The sequence below is a fragment of the Myotis nattereri genome (assembly GCF_964212035.1).
Source record: "Myotis nattereri genome assembly, chromosome: 1".
Lineage (NCBI taxonomy): Eukaryota > Metazoa > Chordata > Mammalia > Chiroptera > Vespertilionidae > Myotis > Myotis nattereri.
In genome coordinates, this window is record NC_138075.1 from 224,947,014 (window position 1) to 224,973,270 (window position 26,257).

Below are 26,257 nucleotides of genomic sequence, written 5' to 3' on the forward strand. Positions count from 1 at the left end.
AAAGGAGGTGGAGATCTTTCCTTCTGCATCTCTCCTTTTTCTCCTCCTTTTCCTATCAGAGAGGAAAATATTTCCCAGATTTCTCCCAAACGACACCCTCTTCCAGCTCATTGGTCAGTAATGGGCCACACAACCATCTTCATTAAGGAAGAGTGGAAAAGCAAGTTTCTGCCACATTAACTCCCCTTGTGGACAAAAAGGGGTTAAATCTATCCTTATTAGATACAGATTCCCAAAGCTAACATTTACCAAGCATTTTGCAGACCCTTTTACATGCATTTTTTCTTCTAATTTTCATGAACACACCTAGTGATGCAGAAAGGTAGTGGTGGGGAGTAGAGGAAGACTGGAAATATTAACTAGGTAGCTGTTATTATGGACCAGCCCTATCTACAGAGGAAGAGGTAGACTAGAATGCAGAGGTGTTTTACCTCAGGACGGATGCCGAGGGTGGTAATCACATTGGTTAATAATGAGTGCTTACTATATGCCAGGCGTTGTGCTCTGTGACTTTACATTGATTATTACATTGAATTCTCAACCCTGTGAAGGAGGTAGGGCCATACCTCTATTTTATAAATAAGGAAACTGTGGCTCAAGTAAGTGCAGTCTGTGATCAGAATTCCAGGGCTGCCTCCAGGCGGGGCACTTCTTACACTTCTTTCGCTTTCCCATTGGAATCTCATTCTATGAAGGACATGGCCTCTGAGCTCAGCTTATTGTGACTTAAGCTTCTTCATCTGTAAAATGGGATAATTCTACCTATTCCTTTTGGGGTGCCCATGAGGAGTGAACATGTCAAATAATTAACAATGAGACAAACATAGTAGGCCGGAATTATTATTGTGGATTTTATCTCATTTAAAAAATATATTTTATTGATTTTTTACAGAGAGGAAGGGAGAGGGATAGAGAGTTAGAAACATCGATGAGAGAGAACATTGATCAGCTGCCTCCTGACACTCCCTGCTGGGTATGTGCCCACAACCAAGGTACATGCCCTTGACCGGAATCGGAATCGAACCTGGGACCCTTGAGTCCGCAAGCCAACGCTCTATCCACTGAGCCAAACCGGTTAGGGCGATTTTATCTCATTTCATATATATATATATGTAGATGTCTTTTACCTACCCTACTGGAGAGCAGTTTCCCAAATTTTGGGCTCAGGGCCCCTGACACTCTTAAGGATTACTGTGAACCCCAAAGAACGTTTGTTTATTTAAGTTTAGCTATCACTACGGCTTTGATATTAACACTAAGAAATGTTTGAAACAGAATAATAAGCACAGGCTCCCTTAGCTGCCAGAGTGATGTCATACACCTCATCCATCCTCTGGAAACTCTGTATACCTGCGAGAGAATGAACATGAAAAAAGGCAAAAAAAAATAAAACAAAGTGTATTACTATGAAAATAGTTTTGATTTTATCTGCCCCCCCTCTCCTTCCAGGGTTCCCTGGACCATGCTTTGACAACTGCTACTTTAGGGTTTGGGACTGATCAATGAACCCTCCGATTCTGGGGTTCCAGCTCCAGGGCCTCGCCCCTGCGCGCTCCCCCAGACAAGCCGTGTCCGGGGCGCCCCGACACAGGCTCCGTCCCTCCGCCTGGCTCCCATGGCAACCGCGGCGCGCAGCCCAGGCGTCACCCCTCCCTCGGGCCAAACCATTCGTCTCGGGGGTCTTCTCCGGGGTGATGGCTACAAGAGAATTTGCTAGAACATCTGCCAGGTACTCGGTACCCATTTTCCTGCCTCGTTTGAGTGATACACTCCCCCCCATCGCCTACGGTCCCTGCGAGGGTAAGGCCGCGGTCTGGCTGCTCGCCTCGAACGTCGCGCCCGTCCCAGGCCCGCGAATGGGCCGGCTCGGCCGGGGGGCTCGGCGGGCGCAGGTCGGAGCTGACGCTGGGGGGGCGCGTCGACGTCACGCGAAGGGGGCGTGGCCGCGCCGAGGGGGGCGGCAGAGCGGGCAAGATGGCGCCCGGCGAGTGATTTGCGCGGATTTCTCCGGTGGTGGCTCAGGCACCCGGGCGGGGGGTTCTGCTCCCACTGCCGTCCTTCCTCCTCTCCCCGCCCCCGGAGCCCCCTCCTGCCCTTCCTCCCTCGGCCTCGGGGGGTGGGGGGAGGCAGGCCTGGTTCCCGGGACAGCATGTCGGACTCTGAGGAGGAGAGCCAGGACCGGCAACTGAAAATCGTCGTGCTGGGGGACGGCACCTCCGGGAAGGTCAGTCCGGGGCGGGCTCGCCGTCCTCGCCTGCAGGCCCTGGCGCGTCCCTGGACCCCGCAGCCTCCGCCCCGCCGCCCTGGGGCCTCGGGCCCGGGCCCGCCAGGTCGTGGCCTGGGGCCGGGCGCGACGCCGGCGCTTGGTAATGGCTGGCGAGAGCGTTCCACCCTCCCCTGAAATGATACCTATTTAAAAAGGTCACTTCTCAGCTCCCCGATGCAGCGCGAACTCCTGCTTGTCCTTCCAGACTCCGCCGGCCTCGCCTCCCAGGAAGCTGTCCAGCCTCCGTCTGGTGATGGGCAGGGATCTGGCCAGAGCCGCGCATCTCGTTCCTTCGTTCAGGCCACACTTCGCTCCCCCTCCCCCTTCCCGTGCCCGATGCCTCCACTTACTTCCCTGGGGGCTCCCGCGAGCGTGGCTCTGGAATACGAACCCCCAGAATCACTTACTGGTCAGGTCCTCGGAGGGCACATAGCTCACCTGGTCGCGCTTCCTCTGTGAGGGGGGCGCGCGCGGCGGGGGCGGGGTGTGCACGGGGGTCGCCTCCCAGCCCGAAGCGTGCAAGTGCACACTCCACGTGAACAGCCACAAGTAGCCCCCAGCACGCAGCGCGCACCCCATCAGCGTTAGTTGCTGTCTCCCAGCATCATGCCCGCTCCTCGCTCTTTCCAGGACAGCACCTGTCAGCTCAAGCATTCATCCCCCAAATCCCTGCTGAGCTCCTTCCTGTGAGGGGCTGGATGCTGGGGGGAGAGCTGTTAGCGTGACCCGGGGTGGGGTGGGCGGTGGTCCTTGCCCGGAAGTCGAGCCTTCCGCGAGGCTCGGTGGAATGAATGGGAGCCAGGGCGTGGGAATATTCGGCGGCGGCCGGTCCCCAGACTGACGCCCGCCCGAGGCCAGGCCGGGGGTTTGTAACCCAACGCTGTGGAGCTGCTGAAATGGAACAAACATCGCCCTGTGTGTGCTCTTCGGAGAGCTCGGTCCTTGGGATCTCCAAGGGGTCTGTGACCGCCCCCCCCCTTCTCTGCCGGGTGCCATCGCACCTGTCGCTTCTGCCCGAGGCGCCGACGCTGTTGCTGGGAGTACCGCTCGAGCTTGTCTCCTTTCTTCTCCCCTCCCGCCCCCCAGCCAGAGCCTTCTCGTTATCAGCACCAGCTTCCCATGTTCGTCCTCACTGTTCCGTGCCCCCGGCATGGTTTGGACCCTGGTGTCCGTGTCTTTGGTTCTGTGCTTTGGGTTCCCAGGGCCTTTGGGAAACGTGTCATTCATGTGCAGAATTTGGAGAATTCTGTTAATTTCTTTCTTGCCTTCTGTATTTTGTTACTGATTTTTACTGCCGAGGAAAACCCACTAAATATGCTGTTGCCTTAAGCATTTTGGGGATGAGAAGAACTTGGGATCACTTTTCGTTATAAAGTATTAATTATAGGAGTTTTTGTACACTTCAAACAACTTTTTGAATGTATGAATTGAAAACACCCAGCATTGTTTCTAACACCGTTATTCAATAAAAATCTAGGTTACATTTTAGTTTTCTCATTCTTCATATTTTCTTTTGAAAGCCTTGTAATTTTTCATTTTACATTTTTTACAGTCAAATAATTTATTTCCTGCTTAAAATTGTAATGACAATCTATAACACTAATACACTTGTAAAGACAAAAAATTGCCCATTATCCTACATTCTATCATAATTCTTTAAACTTTTATTGATTTCTCCCAGTATTTATCTATTATAAGTGTATTATTCAGTTGAAATTTGTTCATAATTCTGTATTTAGGTTTTTCATTTAGCCTGTTATACATGTGTTCCTCTTGTTAATTTAGTGTGAATAATTATGGTTTTTCATCTCTGTCTAAAATTCTGTGTAGGACAAAGCATGTTTTCTCCCTTCTGTATTGTGGAAGGGCTGTCATTCTGCTTCAAAGGAGAACAGTGATATTCATGATGGTGTTTTGACTTAGTTTTCAACATCTTGAATCATCTATTTTTAAACTGTAAGAGTTTTTTGGTCCAAAGTTTTCAGATACAAGCATCGGAAACCTGACCTTTTATCATTATTCATGTATCAAGTTTTTTTCTCCATACCCTATTCAGTTCTCCAATTATTGGCAGCTACCAACATTGCCATTTTACCTCCTTTTCTTTTATGAACTCAGCCTCTCTTTCATTCTAATTTGTATCCTGCTTTAACTCCTGGCCGTTTTTTCTAGCATGAGCGTATCTGCTAGCTCTAACTCCGAGCATTTTGATACAAACTGAGAGAATAGATTGAGATCACCACCAACAGTCTCTCCAAGAGAAATTTAGCTCCTCCCCCTAGTAACACACGTTTTACCTCTTTCCTGTTTGGATTCTCACTTTTGATTTCATTGCATATTTTTAAAGATTTTTTTAAGGCAAAACATTCTTTATGGTGTCTTCTCAGTATTAATAAGTGTAGTGTGGTTAAAAATTGTTGGCAAAATGTTCACCAAACCATAACACAAACAAAATCCCAACAGAATGAGATGAAATATTTCAGATATGGTAGATGGTTGCTCACTTGATACTTGTTTAAGACCCATATTTATACAATGATGTGTGAGAACTTATTGGATCTGAAAAATAGTAGAAAGACTACATAATTGAGGAGGAAGTGCCTCCCATTGATTTGGTTGATCCTGTTTAATTTTATAGTAATTATAATAAAGTGTCCGGAGATGAAACAAGAATCCATTCTAATATTTTGTGTGCCCAATGACCGGTACTCTTGATAGATTATACTTCATTTCACTTGAAACCCTAATTTTGCCTCAAAAGTGTGGGTAGAAGTTTCTAAGAAAAGAACCTTAGAATTGTTCTGAATATTCATTAGTATAAAAACATTGAACTTTGAGAATCTCTAAGTGAAAAATTACCTTAAAAGACATTATGCTGATGTTACATATGCTCTGAGTTTCTTTTTGACTTAAAATATTTCAGCCATCCATGTATTAAACATTTTGAAATATCTGTAGCAGTAGTGATGATAGTTATATCTTTTTCTTTAGAACTCTGAGCTTCTTCACAGATGAGTTGTGTTCTGAATTAAGTTCAATGGCATAAATAAGTCTAAAGTTTTGAAAGAAGGTCTAAAAAGGAGTACTTTACCTTTTTAATTCTGATTTCTCAGTTTTTATGGTATTGTTATATGCTTCAGGGAAGCCAAATACATTTTCATTTTGGTGTAGTGAGTTTATTTCTCATTATCTAGCAGAACATCTTTCTCGTAGTGCTCAGTAAATATTTGACCAAGTGTCTTCGAAATTTATTATGAATGCTGAGTATTTAACTATTATAAAGGAATTGGAGCTAGGCATGCAAGTTGCCATTTCTGTGAGAAATATGTTTCTTGTGTCAAAAGGAGTTTTAGGTTGTTTTGTTTAAAGGAATTGAAATTGATTAGAATTTCTTTTGCACTGCTATACTTATGTCATAATTATAATGCGCTATCTAGGAAATTTTATCTTAATTTTAAATATTTAGGAGTTGACATCTAGTTTTAACTTTTCAAACCAAAGTGCCATTTTTCCTTAACTTTAGGAGTCTTGAAGTACATAAAATCTTCATGAAACTGTCTTTCTCTTCTGTTTGGGAAAGTTTACAAATAAATAGTGCATTTAAGATGTTTAAGAAGCTTGTAAGCTGACTTATTTTACTTGTTACCAGAATGATTAATTATTCTTTTGCTTTGATAAGAAATGGTAAAACCTTAGAATTTTGAATACAACTTTTGAGCTTTTAAAATAATGTAGATACTGTATATATTTGTTCTGGTTATAATATCCTTATGACTTTCAAGGTTCATGGGTGGAAAACATTTATTTTTACCTGCTTAATATTAATTTAAAACTATCAACTTTTTCATTTAAGGACTATATATTATCAGAGTTATTCTATAGAATTATTTTTATTTAACAGCTTTAATATAGAGACAAATTAGATATTTAATGATACTTTTCTTATGGGGAGGGGGAGAAGAAAAGAAATTATATAAACAGTCTTTTCCCTCCTTAATCATTTTTTATTATTGGCTGAGGGCACAAACAACTAAAATTATTTAACCTCAAAAATGAAACTTAAGAGTTTTCTGAAATTTGAATTGAACTGATATATATGGATATATAAGATTCAGATCTTTTATCATGATGCTTTAGTTTTCTCTGTTGATACATTTCAAATTCTAATTTCCAGCTAGGAAAAGGAGCTTGACATTGCAGATTTAAAGAGATCTAGCAGTTTGTTGTCTCCACTGATAGCTGTTGGCAAGTGAAGTTTACCTGGTGGCGTGTTAAGTTCCTCTTCCTCTTGAAACTGATTAGAACAGCTTAAAGTTGTTGGATTAATGGGAGTATGAATATTAATATTACTTAATAAGTTTTAGTAGTGATGTGATGTTAAATTTCTAAAACAAAGACATTAATTTTGATATTATGTGCATTAATTTTTTAGACCTCCTTAGCTACGTGTTTTGCTCAAGAAACTTTTGGGAAACAATACAAACAAACTATAGGACTGGATTTCTTTTTGAGAAGGATAACATTGCCAGGTAAGAGACTAAAAGTTTAATATAGAAAATTGTGCATATTTTATAATAAGAGACATAGGCAGAAATGTGTAAAATAAATTTTGGGGCTGCTTCTACATGAAAATATGAGTAATCAGTCTGTTTATTTAGGGAGATTAATTTTCATCAGCATCTACCATGAAGACATTGTCCATGGTGTGAGAATAAAGTTTATATATGAATACTTATCTACTGTCCTACTATTTTTGACTACTACAGATTTTTCGAGGATAAACAATAGTTGCTTATAAAATTCTAAAACATTTTTTAAAAAAATCAAACGCTATACTATTATCAACAGATACCGTATAAAGTAAATGGAAAAGACTGGAAAGGATTATTTTTTAAAAATATTATTTTGATTAGCCTCTGCTTCAGTTTTTTGTTTGAGAGAAAGTTGGACCAGAAGTATAATGTAGCTATGGAACTTCTGTGCTCTAATATGTGAATGCTGTTTTATGCAAGGCAGCATGAAATTGCTGGCATTTAATAGACCACTAAAATTTAGGGTCCCTAGGCACTCATAAAAATACAGTTTGAGCATTCAAGATGTTTCAGTTCACCATGCAAAGGAACTATTTAGATGCCAGTTGCAGCACATTTTGTGGGAAATACAGGGAAATAATAACAAAAAAAGAGTGGTTTCTGTTTTAAGTTAGTTACTGAACAATTGGGGCTTTAAAATTTTCTGTCCATTCACTGTGATGGTTAAATTATATGTTTAAAGTATTTTATTAAAAGCAGTTTATCTTGATTAGCCTTATAAACTAGTGTATCTCCCTCCTCTCTGAGGAAACCCATTTGAATAAAAACAGTTGCAAGTGTAGTGTCAGAATCCTATGCTGGGATATGAGTGATAGTGGAAAGGGTTTAGTAAAATCTAATATTATGAAAATATTTTAACCTCTCAAGCACCCCATCTCTCAGCTCTCCATGAGAGTTCTGGAACAGCTAATGAAAACTCTTGGTAATTTAAGGTATTCTGCAAATCTTACTAGTAATAGGCTCTTATATTTTGTGGTGGTCTGTATTTAGAAAAAAATTAGAGGACATAATATGAGAAAAGAATTCTAATATTCTATTATGGAGTTATTTTTCAACAAGAGGTTTAAATGAGAAACATGCATATTTAGTTTCACTTGTATTTTCTTTTAATGTATTCAAAACCAAAAATCTCATTTTATTTTCATCATTCCCACTCTTATGGGTAGGTTACTGCTACATTCATAATATTTACAGCAGTCACTAGCAGAATACATGCATTATCACATAATATACATACTGAAAACATACTTTTAGAGCATTTTTTTCAGAAGTGCCAGTCGTACACAGGGAATCCCAGAATGTACTTAGTTATTGACTATGTTCTTTTGATGCTAATTAGCAAAAACACCATCTTTCTGTATCATTAATATTGTTTAATTTTTCTGATTTTTTAGTTCAGAGGTTTAAATAAAGGAGCAAGTACCTACTCAAACATTAAAAACATTTTAAGACTAATTTTGGACATTTTATATATTTGATAGATGTGATGGTTTCTGATCTGTTGCACAGTACTAACCAATTTTTAAATTTTGATTACTTTGCAAAAAATATTTGGTATTTTTGAAATTCAAATTTATAGTTTAATATTTTAGAGTTAGAAAGTACTTAGGTTAAAAAATGATGTTAGGAAATGTATATTCAATGAATGTATATTTTAATTTTCCTGATTCAGTTTTATTTTGATTGGCAGAGTTCCAGAAATTTCCTTTTTTTGAAAAGGCAATTGGATTTATGTCTATTAAGTAGACATTATGGTAGAAATTTCAGTAGGAAAAAATAGTTTTAATGTATCTTGATTTTATATAATTAATAGGTAAATTAAGAAATAATTTACCTATTAAGGGGAGTAAATTACAAAGTCATAGTATATCGTTAATATACATTACCTTAATTTTAATTCATTGTAACTGTTAAATATAGTATGATCAATATTTGTATGCTTTGCTAAAACATTGCAGGTAGCATTATGGGATTTATAGTAAAGAAATTGATAGTAAAGAAGCATAGTAATCAAATCTAGTATTTATTAGTATTCCAGTAACTCTTATGTCCATTCAGATCGTTAGTGGTGTAATACCGCCTGTCCAGCTATTCACATTCTCTTCATGCACGTTTTCAAAGTCATTACTTTGCAAATACTCATCCATTTTAGTGTATTTCATGATCTGGTATGCTGTATAGTCTGGATGCAACCACTGTGCAGATTTTACTGCTTAAAATAGTCTATCTGTTAGTCAGAGATTCTGCTGATAGAGCTTCTTAAGAGCCTTAGTCAAAATACTTTCAGGAAGCTTGTGGGTACAGTCCAGTAAACAGCGTTCTACTGTGAAAAGGATTTCTAAGTCTTTAGTACAAGAAGTGGGCAGACTTGTGTTTTTAGTTCCATCTTGACTATGCAGCACTTTAAGTAAGGTTAACCAAGGCACCAAGTGTACTTTTATAAGGTCACTGTTGAATCCTCTTTGTGGCTTTGATTCATACCAAAAGAAACTTACCTGTATTTTGTCACCTCGTTTATTTATTTTTTTTCTCCAGTTACATGTCTTTTCTTACAAAGGAGCAGGAATTTTGTACAATTTTGCATTTGGGATTAGATTGCTGGCAATTTTCTTAATGTTTTCTTTATTAGGAAATTATATTAGATAGATTCTTGATTTTTAAAAATTTTGCAATATTATTTAAATATTAGTTATTTATATAGCTTCATAAGTATGCTATTTTGAAAACATACTGGGAGACTTCATGGCTATGTGTGCAGAAACCAAAGTGATGTTGATTTGAATTCCATGTTTATGTGATTTCATTTTTATTTTTATGTGTTAATCTCAAATTCAAATGTGGCAATTAAAATTATATTTCTAGATATATGAAATAACTAAAAGTTAATATTTGTTGAGGTTATGGTAGTAGAAATTTTCTCTTTTGCTTTGTTCTTTTGCTAGCATTGCATATTAATGGGTTATCAGTAATGCATAGCAGTTTTTATTTCTGAAGCACTAGAATATGTATATTAAAAAAAACAAGCCAACCACAAAAGAGTGCTTATTCGGAAAGGTATGGATTTAAAAAATACCCTCAACACATAAATACAGTATAAACCTCTTGGAGACAGTTGAATAAATGATTTAGAGTCTTCAGGTGATTGTCCTCAGAATTTGAAACATGTCATGAAGATCATGTTCCTAAAGTTATAGTTGAAGTATTCACAACACTTAATTCAGATAGGACCTGAATATCAGAACTTAAAGGAAAAAGGCTTAGTATATCTTCATATGAAGTTAAGTGATAGGTTTTACTGTCCTTGAAAAAAATGGGAGTAGATGTATTTTATTAAGTGTTGCCAAAAACCCTACTGTAAAAATTAATATTTTTAGATACTGATTGTAAAGAGTTTTTCCAAATAAAATGAGTGGAATACTGCCTGTTTACATAAGGGCTTCTGAAATTATTTGATATAATTCTAATGATGGCTAGCTCTGCCTGCTTAATTTGAGACAGCAGTATAGGGGAATGAGTTCAGCTTCGAATTTTGAAAAATTTAGATTTTTAAGAAATTATGTTTTTACAAGTTGTTGGACAAGTCTTAGTCTGTGACATTTTGGTTTTCGTATTCATAGAGCTTAAAAACATTTCTGTCATTACTCTGTGGACGTCGAAAGTGAGTGTATGTGGGAATGATGACAGGTGATAAACTTCAGTAGCTCTCATTAATGCTAATGGAGGTTCCTCATGTAAATCCTCTGCATGTTGGCAGATGAACAGACCTACATCCAAATAATGGAAAGATTGTAATGCATACCCAACACCCAACAAAACTCAGAGTTAAGGGCAAAACTTGGCTGGTTAGTCCAGTGTTGTGCTTTCCTTTCAGTTGTAAAGTTGAATGGTTTGACTAACATTTTCCGATTTTAATGTTTTACATTGGTATAAAAATTCATATATTTTATAGCCCTTTTCTCATTTTTTTTGTGTGTTTGAAGTGACACCATTTTTTTAGTTTCTAAGTTTTTATTTTGAGTTTTTCTGATTTGCAAATTTTTCAGGAAGATACATTATTGGTGAAGGAACTCATTTTGAAGATACTGAAATTTTGCCTACCTTTGGAGAAAACGGCATAATTTTATTAGAAGAAATAGTTTGAAATGTTAAACTACAAAGCATATTGAACATGGTCTTTTTCTAGTCATTAATTGTATTGATTAGAGAGAGTAGCTTATCAATAATTTGCAAAATCAACTACAAAATTTTAAAGATTGATTCATATTTTTATAATGTTTATGCATGGAAGAAACATTATAAAGCCGATTTTATGAAGGCTTTGAAGCACATATAATTTGTTTCAATGGAAATGCTTTGAACAGGTATAAATGCATCATATTTAGTGATACATGCGGTATATACCCTACCTCACTTCTGAAGAGGGTAATTGATTGTGTTTGTATTTTATAAGTTTAAATTTGAAAACGTGTTTTTTTTTATTATGTTTACTATTGCATATAATAGCTGACATTCAAATTTAAAAAATTTATTCGAGTTGAAACTATGGATTCATTTTGTTGTCTATTATCATTCTGTGGGCTTTAGAACCTTTAGAGTATGGAACTTAACAGTAAAATTCATTATGTGCAATAGGGTAGGTTAGTATATAAAATTCAATTTTTATTTTTAAAGTATCTTTCTTGTTCCAGGTACAAATACTATATTCTACTTTCTGTTCAAGAAAAATTTTTTAAGATTTAAGAAATTTGCCCTAGCCAGTTTGGCTCAGTGAGTAGAGCGTTGGCCTGCGGACTGAAGGGTCCCAGGTTCGATTCTGGCCAAGGGCACATGCCTGGTTTTGGGCTCTATCCCCAGTGTGGGGCATGCATGAGGCAGCCAATCAATGATTCTCTCTCACCATTGATGTTTCTGTCTCTCTCTTCCTGTCCCTTCCTCTCTGAAATCAAGAAAAATATATTTTAAAAAAATATTTAAGAAATTTATGAATTAATGCTTTCTTTATTTTCTTTTGTTTTAAAGGTAATTATAAATGTGGTTCCATGAAAATGGGGTAAAAGTATAAGCTTAAATTTCCACTATGATTTCTTTTGATAACATTACTTTATACTTTCGAATATCTGACTACATGAGTCTGTATAATAAAAGGCAAATTAGGTTCAGAGTTTATGATTGTGATTTAATGTTCTGTGAAACTGGATTCAGTTGTTACATTGTTACTTAACTTTTTTGTATTCTTTTATTTTCCTTTTTTGTTTTCCTTATTTTAGGAAACTTGAATGTTACACTTCAAGTTTGGGATATAGGAGGACAGACAATAGGAGGCAAGATGTTGGATAAATATATCTATGGAGCCCAGGTATGACATGAATTCTGTGATTATTCTGATGCTGAAAATACTCTTCTCACAAACACACTTAACTGGGTACACACACACACACACACACACACACACATTTTTTTTGGACATGATTTCTATTTGATATGTAGAGAAACTTTTTATTTGTGCTAATCCTTTGGTTTCATCCTTCCCAAATTGTTTGGAATGATTTGGATCAAGGAACTGCTGTGACTCTAATAGCTTTCATATGCTACTTATATTACATGATATTATTATCAGCAGTTGAATAAATGTAGTGATAATTGTTACTGTGATATTTATTAGCTGACTTCAGAATAGTGAAAACTTTTAAAATATATAAGCTGAATGAATAAAAAATATAGAAAAGGAAAATTTCATTTCATTTAAATTATGAGGACAAAAAAGCATATTTGTATGTCTATATTTTTGTTATATGAACTAGTCTGCTAAATATTTATAGTTCTACAGATTTAATAGATATATCACTATATTATATCAGAAAACTAAGTATGACTAATTATATATATGAAGTACATAAAATATTTTAACATGGTAATGATGTCTTTTCAGAAGAAAATGTGTATATTATATAACAAAAATTATTTGGCAACATGAGCTTATATAGACATGTTTTTAAATTAAAATATTGTACAAATAGGGAATGTGCATGGTAGTAGTATACTTTAAAAAGTTAATTATGGACATGCTATTAATTTTTGCTTTTTCTTCCACTTTTAATTAGCGTGTCTCCTTCACATCATCTTGGGCACTGGGAGGAGTTTGATGTTTTTAGTGGGATAATAAGAACTTGGTTATGTAGAACTATGTTGCCTATAAGAAATGAATCTAGAATATGAAGACAGATAATGTTAAGCACTCTTCTTCATGAAGTTTGATGATTGTTAAATACCATTACTTTAATTTTTGATGAAAAAGAGATTCTCTGAATTATTTTTAACATAAATGAGGCTCATATGGTTCTGATCATGTACAAAGGCCCTACTTTTGCTTTTTATATGATTGATACATTGATTGGGTTCTTAGAGCTCTTTCTTCTACACTAGAGGCCCGGTGCATGGATTTGTGCACTGGTGGGGTCCCTCCTGTGGGGATCAGGCCGAAACTGGCAGTCCAACATCCCCTGAGGGATGAAGTAGTTTGCGAAGTGGCAGCCGACTGGGGAGGAGCCCAAAACCCAGGCTGGGCACTGCGCCGCCATTGCTCATCCTGGCCTTGCTGTGTCTGCTGCCTGCCGCCGCTGCTGCTGCTGCCGCTGAGTAGGCTTGCTGCTGCTTCGCTATGGTCTCTGCATGCCCGTCCTAGGGAGATACCGGTGTGCCCATGACCGAGAAGCGGCCACGGCCTTGCACCCAGTCAGTCCTGATGCTGGTCCCAATCCCAGTCCTGGTCCAGATAGGGGAAGGGCATGCAGGGGGAGTGTCCATGGGAGAGGCTCGCACCACTGCAGCAGCACTAGCCAACTGTGAGCCCGGCATCTGGCGCCCATCTGTGGGGTGCACTGACCACCAGGGGGCAGCTCCTGCATTGAGCGTCTGCCCCCTGGTGGTCAGTGCACATCATTATGACTGGTTGAACGGTCGAACAGTCGCTTAGGGTTTTATACATATAGATAGATTGTTCTTTGTCTCCTGAAAAGCCTTCCTGCTCACTTAACGTTTTCTCTTGTGACCATATGACTTGATACTTTATGCATGTTTTTTTTTCCCTTAAAAGGTACATCTCAGGTTTTGGTTTCTGTCTTTATTGTTGTTTTAATTTTTTGTTTTAAACTGATTATGTTTAAAGTGGATATTAATCTAAAGAAAAATTGCTGAACAGAGATTTGTGGAAATCAACAGTCCTTGTTTCACATAGTTGGTAAAATGGGATTTGAAAATAAAAATCTCTATCCTCTTTGCTCCATTAAGATCTATCTTCAAGGACACATATTGGGTTAAAAAGAAGAAAAGAAAATTAGATTAGTCAAGCTTCTTATGATATTTGATTCTGAGTGTCAAATAAAATCTTTCTGTTTTATAGATATAGCTAGAGTTAGTGGAGAACAGGAAGATTTTATGCATCTCAGCGAAAATAATATAAAATTTAATTAATTAATTAATTTAAAACTTAGGGAAATATTACACTCATGTATTGGAATCTTTTAATTTTACCATATGTAAAGTCATTAAAAATTATTATTTGATATACTTAAATTATTTAAAGTTTGTTAATGTTATAAAATTATGGTATTATATAAAATTAGCCCTAACTGGTTTGGCTCAGTGGATAGAGCGTCGGCCTGCGGACTCAAGGGTCCCGGGTTCGATTCTGGTCAAGGGCATGTACCTTGGTTGTGGGCAAATCCCCAGTAGGGGGTGTGCAAGAGGCAGCTGATCGATGTTTCTAACTCTCTATCTCTCTCCCTCTCTGTAAAAAATCAATAAAAAATATATTTAAAAAAAATTAATATTGTGAAATTCATGTAATATAGAATGAATCATTTTAAAGTATATAATTAGTGGCATTTTGTACATTCATAATGTATGACATCCCCTCACATCATCTTTTGTACAGTGTATGTTTTATACTATTACATACCTGCTTATAATTAGTAGGCATCATGGGCAAATTTGTAGAAATTTCAGAAATTTCCACCTTTTTTGAGAGTACTTGAGGTTAGTAAAATTTCTCTATTCTCTTCTAATTCACCTCATATCTTGGGAGGAAGAGAATGCTATATATTTTTTAGAACTTGTTATGTAAGATTTCTATTTTGAAGGTGGTCTTTTTTCTCTTTGATGGTGTCTTATTTATATTTTACAATTTCTGTGAATGTTGTAAGCATATACCATGTTTTATTAAACAACAATATAATGCAGTACTTCTGAGAGGTCCATTAACATTTGCATGATAGTGTCTCAGGAAACTAGTAATTCTGAGATGATAAAATGAATTGTCATAAATTAATGATAATATAATAAATTTTCTCTTCTTTCCAGAGATTTTAAATTAAATGCTATGTAAAATATATGAAGTGCATTTACTAGTAGTTTCTTGTTAAAATATGTGTAAATTTTTTATCCAGGTCAGAGAAGCTCTAACTACAATTCACTACCATAAATTAGGGGAAATGTTACTTTTCAAGAACAATACTTTCAAATAATTCTAGTAGCATTTAAATATACTTAACTTTATATTATATCATATAATTATTCTTCAAAGTGGATCAATATTTTTTCTAGAGTTGTTGATGCTATCTGTTACCTATCTCATGAATACTTTATATTTTAGCACACACGTTACAGGATAGAACTCTTCATAAATAATGTTTTGATGAATTGTTTTGAGGACATCAATTTAATGTATTATTAGGATTTTATTTTAGATTCTCTAGTTTATATATTGGGTATAAAAATAATTATCTTAAAACCATCAGAGCTATTAAGTTAGTGAATCTTTTTTTAAAAGCTTTTTAAAACATCCATGAAGAAGCTTATTTGTTGTTTGGAAATTGATTTAGTTTCAAATACAACTGATTATTTTATCCTCTTCACTCCCCTCCCCCCCCAGTAGCATTAAACTTTAGTATTAAATAGTCTGTTGAATAGTATTGTGTGAAACAAAATTGAATTGACACCCAAGAAAGAATTAGTGGGATATTTTGACAAGAACTGTTCTAAGAATTGAAGTATATCCCAGTTAAATTCCCAGATTTAGAATTGCCTTAAATTTTTCTAGGAGTCTTCAGGAAGATGTTATAGACTATTTTTCATAGTGGTTACAAGCAAACACACAGTGCATAGTGTTTAGTGCCTTGTAACCTGTGGCTAACAGAGGCTAATAACAAACCTCAGAGAAGAACTGCATGTTTCATTTTTGTAGCTCTTTCCATCCTGGAATCTAAGTGGTTAGCAAACACTGCCCTACTGAGCATAAGCTCAATGAAGTATAGTCATTTGTGAGTTAGAACATAACTACTATTGTGTGCCAGTGCCCCCCACAGATGAGCCAGCCTGTTAACCACCAACAAAAGGATTTGGTGTTGGTATGACAACTGAGGAGAGATCACATCTGAAAGTGGGATTCCCTGAGCCCCTCTGCTATCTTTTATTACGAAATTTTTAGTTGGATTTTTGCCAACTTATATCTAATTATATTTGCAGACCTCTCTTGCTTTGCTATTTCTTCTTACAGACTGTAGTTATTTCAAAGTATATATTGTTATGACTATTGTATATCTATATGATTTATTTCTATATATAATTAAAAACTAAAGTACATTATTTGTCATACAAATCAGGGAGAAAAATCACCTGCATTTTGAGAATAGGGAACTTTTCATTTTAGGGTAGGTTAAATTGTATGTGTACGGTGCCTTATAAAATTTAGAAATAAATCTATGAAATACCTTCTAAGACTGTTGTGTTCCCACCAGTGTTTATTTCTTCAAGACTCCTACCAGTTATTCCTTTGCAAATGGTATCCATTTGACTTACTGACTCATCATGCTTATTAGATATGGTGATAAGTGAAATAGATGAAAACAATATACTATATGAAGTAATTTTATATAATATTTACTAAACATCTTGAGGTTTACAAAGAGAAGGGAATTGCAGGGGAGAAAGAGATGTTAAGTTATAGAAAATGGAGGAAATTAGTGTTGAAGAATTTGAAAATATAGCAGGATTTATTAAACTTGAAATCTGATTTCCAAAAGTCATGGCAGAAATATTTGGGAAGAAGAGGGGCACTGGTAGGGCAAATTGGGAAGAGGAAGCACAGGGTAGTAAGGGGATAAAGACAGGAAAAGGATGAATAGTGGGTAGATGGGTGGTAAAAGAGGGTACCAGGGACATGACACACGGTGATGGGTTTAGATATCTACAAGATTACCAAGAAAATTATTTCCAGTATCCCCAGTTGATTCTTTTCAGATTTTAGTTGTTACCAAGATGTGTTGGATTTGTGAGGGAGTTGTATTTTACTTTGGCTGAGAAGATTCTGATAGAATTCTGGAAGGAGTCAGAAGAGGTCTGGATTGATCCATGTGGTGAGAGACTTAGGGCTTTGAGGTGCTTGTATAGACTCCCAAAGAGATGAGTACTTAGAGGTCTGGCTTTGGTGTGCTGAAGCTGGTGGGCAGAGGCCCTGGGAGTCAGTGTCTGCTTTTATGATTTTGGTAGTTTGTGTCTTTTAAAGAATTGATCCATTTCATTTAAGTTGTCACATTTTAGCCATAGAGTTGCTTATAGTCCTTTATTATCCTTTTAAGGTCTGTGGGATCAGTAGTGATACACTTTATTAATTTGTCTCTTTTCTATACCTCCCTTTTTGGTTAACTTGGCTAGAGAGTTACCAGCTTTTGGTTTTATTCATTTTATTTATTGTTTTCCTCTTTTCAGTTTTATTGATTTCTAGGTAATTTTTTTTTATTATTATTATTAGTTAAGGTATTACAAATGTGTCCTCATCCCCCCCATTAACCCCCAACCTCCCCCCCACCCCGCCCCGCACACTCATGCTCCCATCCCCTTGTTGTCCATGTCCATTGGTTTGGCTTATATACATGTATACAAGTCCTTCGGTTGATCTCTTCCCCTTACCCCCGCCCTCCCCTACTTTCCTTCTGGGGATTGATAGCCTGATCGCTGTTTCTCAGTCTTTGGGTCTGTCCCTTTTCATCAGTCTATGTTGTTCTCTATAATCCACAAATGAGTGAGATCATGTGGTATTTATCTTTCTCTGACTGGCTTATTTCACTTAGCATAATGCTCTCCAGTTCCATCCATGCTGTTGCAAAAGGCAAGAGTTCCTTTTGTTTTTACCGCAGCATAGTATTCCATTGTGTATATGTACCACAGTTTTCTAATCCACTCATCTGCTGATGGGCACTTAGGCTGTTTTCAAATCTTAGCTATGGTGAATTGTGCTGCTATGAACATAGGGGTGCATATATCCTTTCTGATTGGCGTTTCTGGTTTCTTGGGATATATTCCTAGTAGTGGGATCACTGGGTCAAATGGGAGATCCATTTTTAGTTTTTTAAGGTAGCTCCATACTGTTCTCCACAGTGGCTTCACCAGTCTGCATTCCCACCGGCAGTGCTGAAGGGTTCCTTGATTTCTAGGTAATTTTTATTATTTAGTTTTTCTGCTTGCATTAGGCTTAAGTTGCTCTTCTTCCTTAGTTTCTAAAGTGGAAGCTCAGGCTATTGATATTTCTTCTTTTCTAATATATACATTCAGTGCTATACACTTTCCTATAAGCACTATTATTGCTCTATTTCAAAAGTTTTGATAGGTTGTGATTTTATTAGCTTAAGGTATTTTTTAACTTCCCTTTATACTTTTTTTTTGACCCATGTGTTATTTTGAAGTATGTCGTTTAATCTCCAAATATTTTGAGTTTTCCAGCTATCTTTCTATTGCTGATTTCTAATTTAATTCCATTGTAGTCTATCTGCTAACATGCTTTGTATGATTTCTATTCTTATAAATTTGCTAAGGTATATTTTATGGCCCACAGTGTAGTCCAAGCATGTCAAACAAGGCCCACAATAAATATTTTTGTGGCCCAGCCAATATAATGGTATGTAAGAAACGTTTTAATAAAAATTTCATAACTTAATTTTTACAATATCCTATTATACATAATTATTAATAATGAACTACAACGTTTGCTAGTGACTGATTACAATAATTGTGTGTTTTTTTTTAAAATATATTTTATTGATTTTTTACAGAGAGGAAGGGAGAGGGATAGAGAGTTAGAAACATCGATGAGAGAGAAACATCGATCAGCTGCCTCCTGCACACCCCCTACTGGGGATGTGCCCTCAACCCAGGTACATGCCCTTGACCAGAATCGAACCTGGGACCCTTTAGTCCGCAGGCCGACGCTCTATCCACTGAGCCAAACCGGCTTCGGCTGATTACAATAATTGTATTGCATTCATTTCCCTTATGCGCCTTACTTTCAGGTGCATCATTTCTCTCCACTAATGCTAGCAGCAAATATTTTAGCAGCCGATTGCCGTGTCATTAGTCTTGTACTGACTTGTTTGGTGTGCGCAACAGGAAATATTTCACTTTTGGAGAACAAGAAAAACTGGTTTATTTGCGTTACACTTATTAATTTGTGCAGTTATTCAGTGTCTGATAAGTTAATGTTCAAGAAAAATATTAATTTTTATTAAAATGTTCTATTATTTTATGTTAACAACTAGAGGCCTGTTGCACAAAAAGATTTGTGCAATAGGCCTTCCCTTCCCCTGGCTGCTGGCACCAGTTTGCCTCTGGTACCTGGGACCCAGGCCTTCGCTCCGACTGGAGCCACCTTCAAGCCTTCGCTGCCCCACCCGGCCGCCCCGGGTTGGGTCGCACACGGGACACCTATTGCCCCGGGTTGCAGATAGCAGGCCGGGCTGGTGGCAGGGCAGGCGGGATGGAGCTGTCCCGCCCCACCGCCCCGGGTGGCAAATAGCAGGCCCAGATGGTGGCCGGGCAGGCGGGATGGTGATGTCCCACCCTGCCTGCAGTATGCAAATTAGCCACCATCTCTGTTGGTGGTTAATTTGCATATCGTGCTGATTAGCCAGTGGGAGGTGTAGCAAAGGTACGGTCAATTACTGTGTTTGTCTATTATTAGATAGGATTACTCATTTATTTCAGCATGTCTTGGTGAGTGTTTCATGTGAACTTGAGAAGAGTGTAAATTTTAATGTTGTTGGACAAACTGTTCTGAAAATGTCAATTAGATGACGCTGATTGTTAGTGCTGTTCCGTTCAACTTACTGGTTTTCTGCTTGATGTATCAATTAATGAAAAAGGAGTGTTGAAATCTCCAATTATATTACTGGATTTGAGGATTTGGAATTTCTTATAGTTCTATTGGTTTGGTCTCATGTATTCTGATACTCTGTTATTAGGTATATGTACATGAAAGATTGTTATGTTTTCTTGGAAAATTGACCGCTTTATTATGATACCAATTTTTATACTTTAAACTAGAGGCCTGGTGCATGGAATTCATGCACGGGAGTGAGGGGTGTGTGTCCCTCAGCCCGGCCTGCACCCTCTCCAGTCTGGGACCCCTTGGGGAATGTTCGACTGCTGGTTTAGGCCTGATCCCACTCGGCCAGGGCTCCTTTTTTTTTTTTTTTTTTTTTTTAATTCTTTAGAGTTTACATCTCTTTGCTTATGTTAGTCACCTATGTTGTCTTACCTTTTTATTAGAATTTTTAACATATTAATCATAGTTATTTTAATCTTGGTCTGACGTCCTAGTTGGTTTGGCTCAGTGGGTAGAGTGTCAGCCTGCATGTGGACTGAAGGGTCACAGGTTCCATTCTGGTCAAGGGCACATGCTTGGGTTGCAGGCTTGATTCCCAGTAGGGGGTGTACAGGTGGCATCTGATCAGTGATTCTCTCTCATTATTGATGTTTCTTTCTCTCTCTCTCTCCCTCTCCCTCTCCCCTCCTCTCTGAAATTAATACAAATATATTTTAAAAATGAACAAAAATTCTTGGTCTGATAATTCCAACTCTATTATATCTGAGTTTGATTCTAATGATTGCTTTTTCTTTTCAAACAGCCTTTTAGTGTTCTAATTTTTTGTTGAAAGCTAGACATGATGTATTGAGTAATAAGAACTCAGTCAAATAGACCTTTATTGTGAGGTTTTATGTTAACATGGCCAGGAGTTAGTCTGAATTTAATGTTAACTGAAGCTGTAGGTGCCAGAGACATCAAATTCCTCTATGTCTTTGAGTTTTTCTCTCCTTTTTTTCTGGGTGTCTTAAAGAATTCTTTCTTAGTTGGAGTTTGTGTCTTGTAGCTTTTTCAGCTATAATCCACTACTATTATATGCAGCTGTGTTGGTGTTTGGTAAAGTATGAGGGAGGGGAAACATTCTGTACTCTTACGATTAAGTCATGGCCTTTTGGTGGCCTGTGACCCTGGGCTGTGACCTTCACAGGTGTTTCTTAGCTCTTCCCACTTAGGTGATACAGGGTGATAGAAGGGGCTGTAATTAGGAACTGCCCTTCCTCCATGTCATCAGGTAAGACTCTGATTAAGCCTTTTCTCTTGGTGAGAATATCTCTTTTTATGGATAATGCTCTGTGCATATTTTACAATGGTTACTTTCTCCCTTCCCATGCCAGAGCCAGGAAGGAATCTTTCTTGATTCTTTACGAGGATCTGGTGGGCTTCTTGGAAATAAAATTCACTCCCCCAGGAATTTTCAAGCTAGACCATACTCAACCTTCAGCATTTTATCAAATTTATCATTTAAATGTTTCTACCATTTACTGGCTCTGATGGTTTCTGCTCTAGGTAAGCAGATTTGGGTTATGACTCTCTGAATTTACTTCTCTTCCCAGATTTCAGGGTGGAAATTACCTGCCAAACTCAGCTCTGTTTTATCCAAGAAAAGTAATTTATTTTCCGTTTGTTTAGCTTTCTTTTCTGATTGTAGGACAAATGTGACAACTTCCAAGCTCTTTACATGTTGGAGGTGAAACCGAAAGCCCTGGAATTTCTTTTTTCCCCCTTTATTTTTTAAAAAATTACTTTTCAATTACAGTATTACAGTAGTTTCAGGTGTACAACATAGTGGTTAGACGTTTATATACTTAATGAAGTGATCACCTGATTAATATAGTACCCTTCTGGCCTGGAATTTCTTTTGTATTTTAGTGTTTTTGGTTTTCTTGTTTTCCCTTCTCAATTTTTCACCATAGAGGTGAAGGTCAAAACTGGTACAAAATTGTCATCTTAGGAGTAGAGATAAAATCGTAGTTTTTACATGAATGCTGTTGAGAATTGGTATATGAACAGATAGATTTTTGAGTTGATAGGTAGCTAGTTTAATGAAAAAGGCTTATCCTTCTATTTTTCTTGAGTCCTGGAAGATATATTGCTGACTGGGAAATACAGGACATATTGGTCTATATCAGGAATTGGTAAACTTTCCCTTAAAGAGCCAGATAGAAACTATTTTAGATTCTGTAGGCCCCACTGTCTCTGCTGCAGCTACTCAACTTTGTGGTTGTAGTGCAAAAGCAGTTATTGGTAACAATGAATATGAGTATATTTCATTAGAAGTTTATTTAAAAATATGGGGCCCTAGCTGGTTTGGCTCAGTGGATAGAATGACGGCCTTTGGACTGAAGGGTCCCAGGTTCAATTCCAGTCAAGGGCACATGCCTGGGTTGCAGGCTCAGTCACCAGTGGAGGCTGTGCAGGAGGCAGCTGATTAGTGATTCTCATCATTGATGTTTCTATCTCTCTCTGAAATCAGTAAAAATATATTTAAAAAACAAATAAATAAGTGAAAATATGGGATATGGACTGTATTTGACCTGTGGGCCATAGAACCCTGGTCTAGATCAATGGTATTTAATTGTTATTACTTAGCTCTGTCTAGTACTGATTATTAAGAGATTGTAGCCATGTTTTATTTGTATGTGTTCTATCATGTTCAAATATTGACCCATGTTGAGATGAAGTTTTGCATATATTAATTAGAATGGTTCCTCAAATCTTAAGGTTTAAGAGTCATCCTAGGTCAAGGCTCAATTTATGAGTGTAAAAACTACCTTTAAGTTGCTTTCAAACTGTGATTCTTTTTCACTCAGAATAATAAAAATAATTTCCAGCAATTGTGTGTGTTAGTTTTAAAATAAGTCTATTTTTTATTACTTTACTTAGTCACTTAGGCATGGCAAGTATTATGAAGGTGGTGATAGAAGCATTGCCCAAAAGCAGTAGATAGTAGGGCCAGGACTGCAACCCAACAATAATTTGACTTCCAGGACAGAGCTCTTTTACCACATGTGTTATCACTCATGACAACTGGAGGCGGAGTTAGTAGATTGAAGATTAGCTTTCTTCAGAGGTCAGTTCTGGGGTTTATTCTTAATAAGAAAAGTGGGATTCTGCTCATTATTTCAAACTAGAGGCCCAGTGCACAACATTCATGCACTGGGAGGGTGGAGGGGAGGGGTGGTCCCTCAGCTCAGCCTGCTCCCTCTTGCAGTCCGGGAGCCCTCAGGGGATGTTCTGCTGAGGCTGTCTCCCGCCACTGCCACTTTGGTCACCCACGGCCAGCTTCTGGCTGAGTGGTGCTCCCCTTGTGAGAGTGCACTGACCACCAGGGACAGCTCCTGTGTTGAGCGTCTTCCCCCTGGTGGTCAGTGCACGCCATAGTGACCGGTCATTCCGCCATTTGGTCCATTTGTATATTAGCCTTTTTTATATAGGATAATTCTGTGTTGGGCATTATTTCAGTGCATTTGGGAAGACAGAAATAGATGTCTAAGTTACTAAAATGAATCAGGCAAGTGATATTGCATAATAATTATAGAATATTTAAACTGGAAGGGATTTAACTCAGTTATCTAATTTCAGAGGCAAATAACCCAAGATTCAGAGAGAATTAGTGACTTGGAGGCGAGTGTAGTTTAATAAAAGAGCATGATACTGGAAGACCATAACAGCAGTATGCTAGAACCAGTTTGGAAGAGTTATTGTTAAGTTCAGGAATTTTTGTGAGCCAGTTGAATACATTTATGGTTAAAAATTATATATAAACTTACAAATTATATAAAAAACAAATATATGCTCACTTACTAATTATTTTGCTATACACACACACACACACACACATATATTTAAATATATTTTTATTGATTTCAGAGGAAGGGAGAGGGAGAGAGAGAGAAACATCAGTGATGAGAGAGAATCATTGATTGGCTGCCTCCTGCACGCCCCCTACTGGGGACCGAGCCTGCAACCCAGGCATGTGCCCTTGACCGAAATCAAACCCAGGACCTTTCAGTCTGCAGGCCAATGCTCTATCCACTGAGCCAAACCAGCTAGGGTTATTTTGCTCTATATTTTTATTATCTATGCTTTTGAGATTATTTATGTTTAGTGTACCTGTGTGGTAGAGGTGCTATATAGTGATGTCCTACCATACTCTGTGATCAGTGAAGTGACTTTGATAACTTGAAAATGGCCACACAGTATTTACACCACAGAAATGGGCAAATGCTACAAACTACACTCTTCCGATCCCCACCCGTACCATTCCCTGAGCCAGTTGGTAAATATTTACCAAGATATCACTGTCCGTGACTCCTGTGTTGGTATACTTGTCTGTTTTTGTGCTTGGCTTTGATGCAAGACTGTGAGTTCCTGGAGGTTTGGAATTTATATACCTAGCACCCAGCACAGTGCTAGGCATATAGTTGGCAGACAAATGTTTGTGGAATGAATGAGTGAACTTTATATTTATTCAATCTTTGATTCAAATTCTGGCTCAATTACTTAACTAGCTGTGTGACCTTGGTTATTTTAACCTCTGTTTATTAGTAAAATGAGAATAGTAACACCAGCTTTGCATGCTTGTTCTGATGATTAATGAAAAGATCTAGAGATGTCTAGTATATTATAGGTGCAAAAAAAGTAGTCAACATTTATGATTATAACTTAAGAAGAAGGAGACATAAATGCTATTAGGGTCCAGACTTATATTGTATGCAGAGCTTTGTATTAAGTATTTGACCACAAACTGGATAAGAATCAAGAATCTGGCACTGTTATTTTTGTGTGTACATACTTCTCCTTCCCCCACAAAATAATGGGATATATTAAAAGGAATATGATATATAAGAGGCAGGAAGCAATCCCTCTGTTATATTTGGCTTTGTTCATGCTCTTATTACAGTATCATATCTAGTTTTACATTGCTCATTTTAAAGAGGATGTCAAAAAATTGTATGGAGAGTGTCCTGGGAAGAACCAACAACTATGATTAAAGGGGTAGAAAATAGGTCCTTTGAGGCAAGTTTAGGGAATTGAGTTTGTTTATTCTGGAAAGGAGACAGTAAAGGAGTTTCTTAACTATCTTCAAGTACACGAAGGGTTATTACAAGGAGGATACTCACATGTTGTTCTCCAAATGCACAGAGGACCAAAAGAGGAAATCGATTTATTTCATTTAAAGAAAATTGTGTTAAAACACTGAAATGGCCTATCAAGGGATGTCATGGAATCTCCATTTAAAAAATATTTAAAAAGAGCAGCAGCAGATGGTTTTTTTATTGAAAGGTTTAAATATTTGACCTCATGAAAGTAACAGATTGTAGGCCTTGCAGCTTTTCTTTACCTCTGTCATATTTTCTTACATTGATTATAACTTATCAAGCATATCCCAGATATCTTACTAGAAAACCACTTATAACTTGATAAAATTATTATTTCGCTTGCTTTACTTGGTTTGGGTTTATCTTGAATGAAAAGATTCAGTATTATCTGTCTGCTAATAGCTTAAGTCAAAGTAAGTTTATATATAGAATAGCCCTCATTTGTATTTTTACATGATTCTAGGCATACCTGAAGCATTACTTAGAGTATTTAGTATTAATATTATTTTCAAGTAGTGTATTACAAATATTCTGTAACTCTTTTGTGACAGGGAATCCTCTTGGTATATGACATTACAAATTATCAAAGCTTCGAGAATTTAGAAGACTGGTATACTGTGGTGAAGAAAGTGAGCGAGGAGTCGGAAACTCAGCCACTGATTGCCTTGGTGGGCAATAAAAGTAAGTTATTAATGTTTATCAATATATAGTAAAGTTTATTTGCCTATCCTATTGTTTTTATTTCTAAAAATGCCAATGTTTGGAAACATGAATAGATACAGCTTTCCTGGAGTAAGCAAATTGCTTGAAGAGAAAATTCCTAAAGATGTGTACAGTCTTTTCAATTACAGTTTTGATGCTGATCTATCTTAACTGCTGTGCTGCTTTGGCCAATTCCTGTTAAGGTAAGTTCTTCTGCTCTGACTGTGTGTTTTGGCTTCCTGAGGTCTAAGGAAACAGCGCGGCCTATTAAGAACAGCAACACAGCTGCAGATTTTATGATATTGCTCTACAGTTTCTCTCTGCCCCAGAGATTTTGGGAGATACATTTCATTAAATGATCCCCTATTCTAGGGAAGGAAGCAGTGTCTTTGTGGAATTTTGT

At 37.4% G+C, this 26,257-nt stretch overlaps 1 protein-coding gene across 3 annotated transcripts in view; it reads left to right on the top strand.

Moving 5' to 3' along the window:
• Positions 1–1,932: 1,932 nt before the first annotated feature.
• Positions 1,933–26,257, top strand: part of RAB28 (RAB28, member RAS oncogene family) — a 64,106-nt gene continuing 39,781 nt past the window's right edge. The window contains exons 1-4 of one of the 3 annotated variants that reach the window (XM_081084252.1): positions 1,933–2,224; positions 6,699–6,795; positions 12,126–12,214; positions 25,704–25,833. In XM_081084252.1, coding sequence (XP_080940378.1) covers positions 2,150–2,224; positions 6,699–6,795; positions 12,126–12,214; positions 25,704–25,833 — 391 coding nt within the window. In that variant the 5' untranslated portion in view covers positions 1,933–2,149. The remainder of the gene's footprint in view (positions 2,225–6,698; positions 6,796–12,125; positions 12,215–25,703; positions 25,834–26,257) is intronic. The other 2 variants (XM_081084253.1, XM_081084254.1) reach the window with 2 other exon arrangements.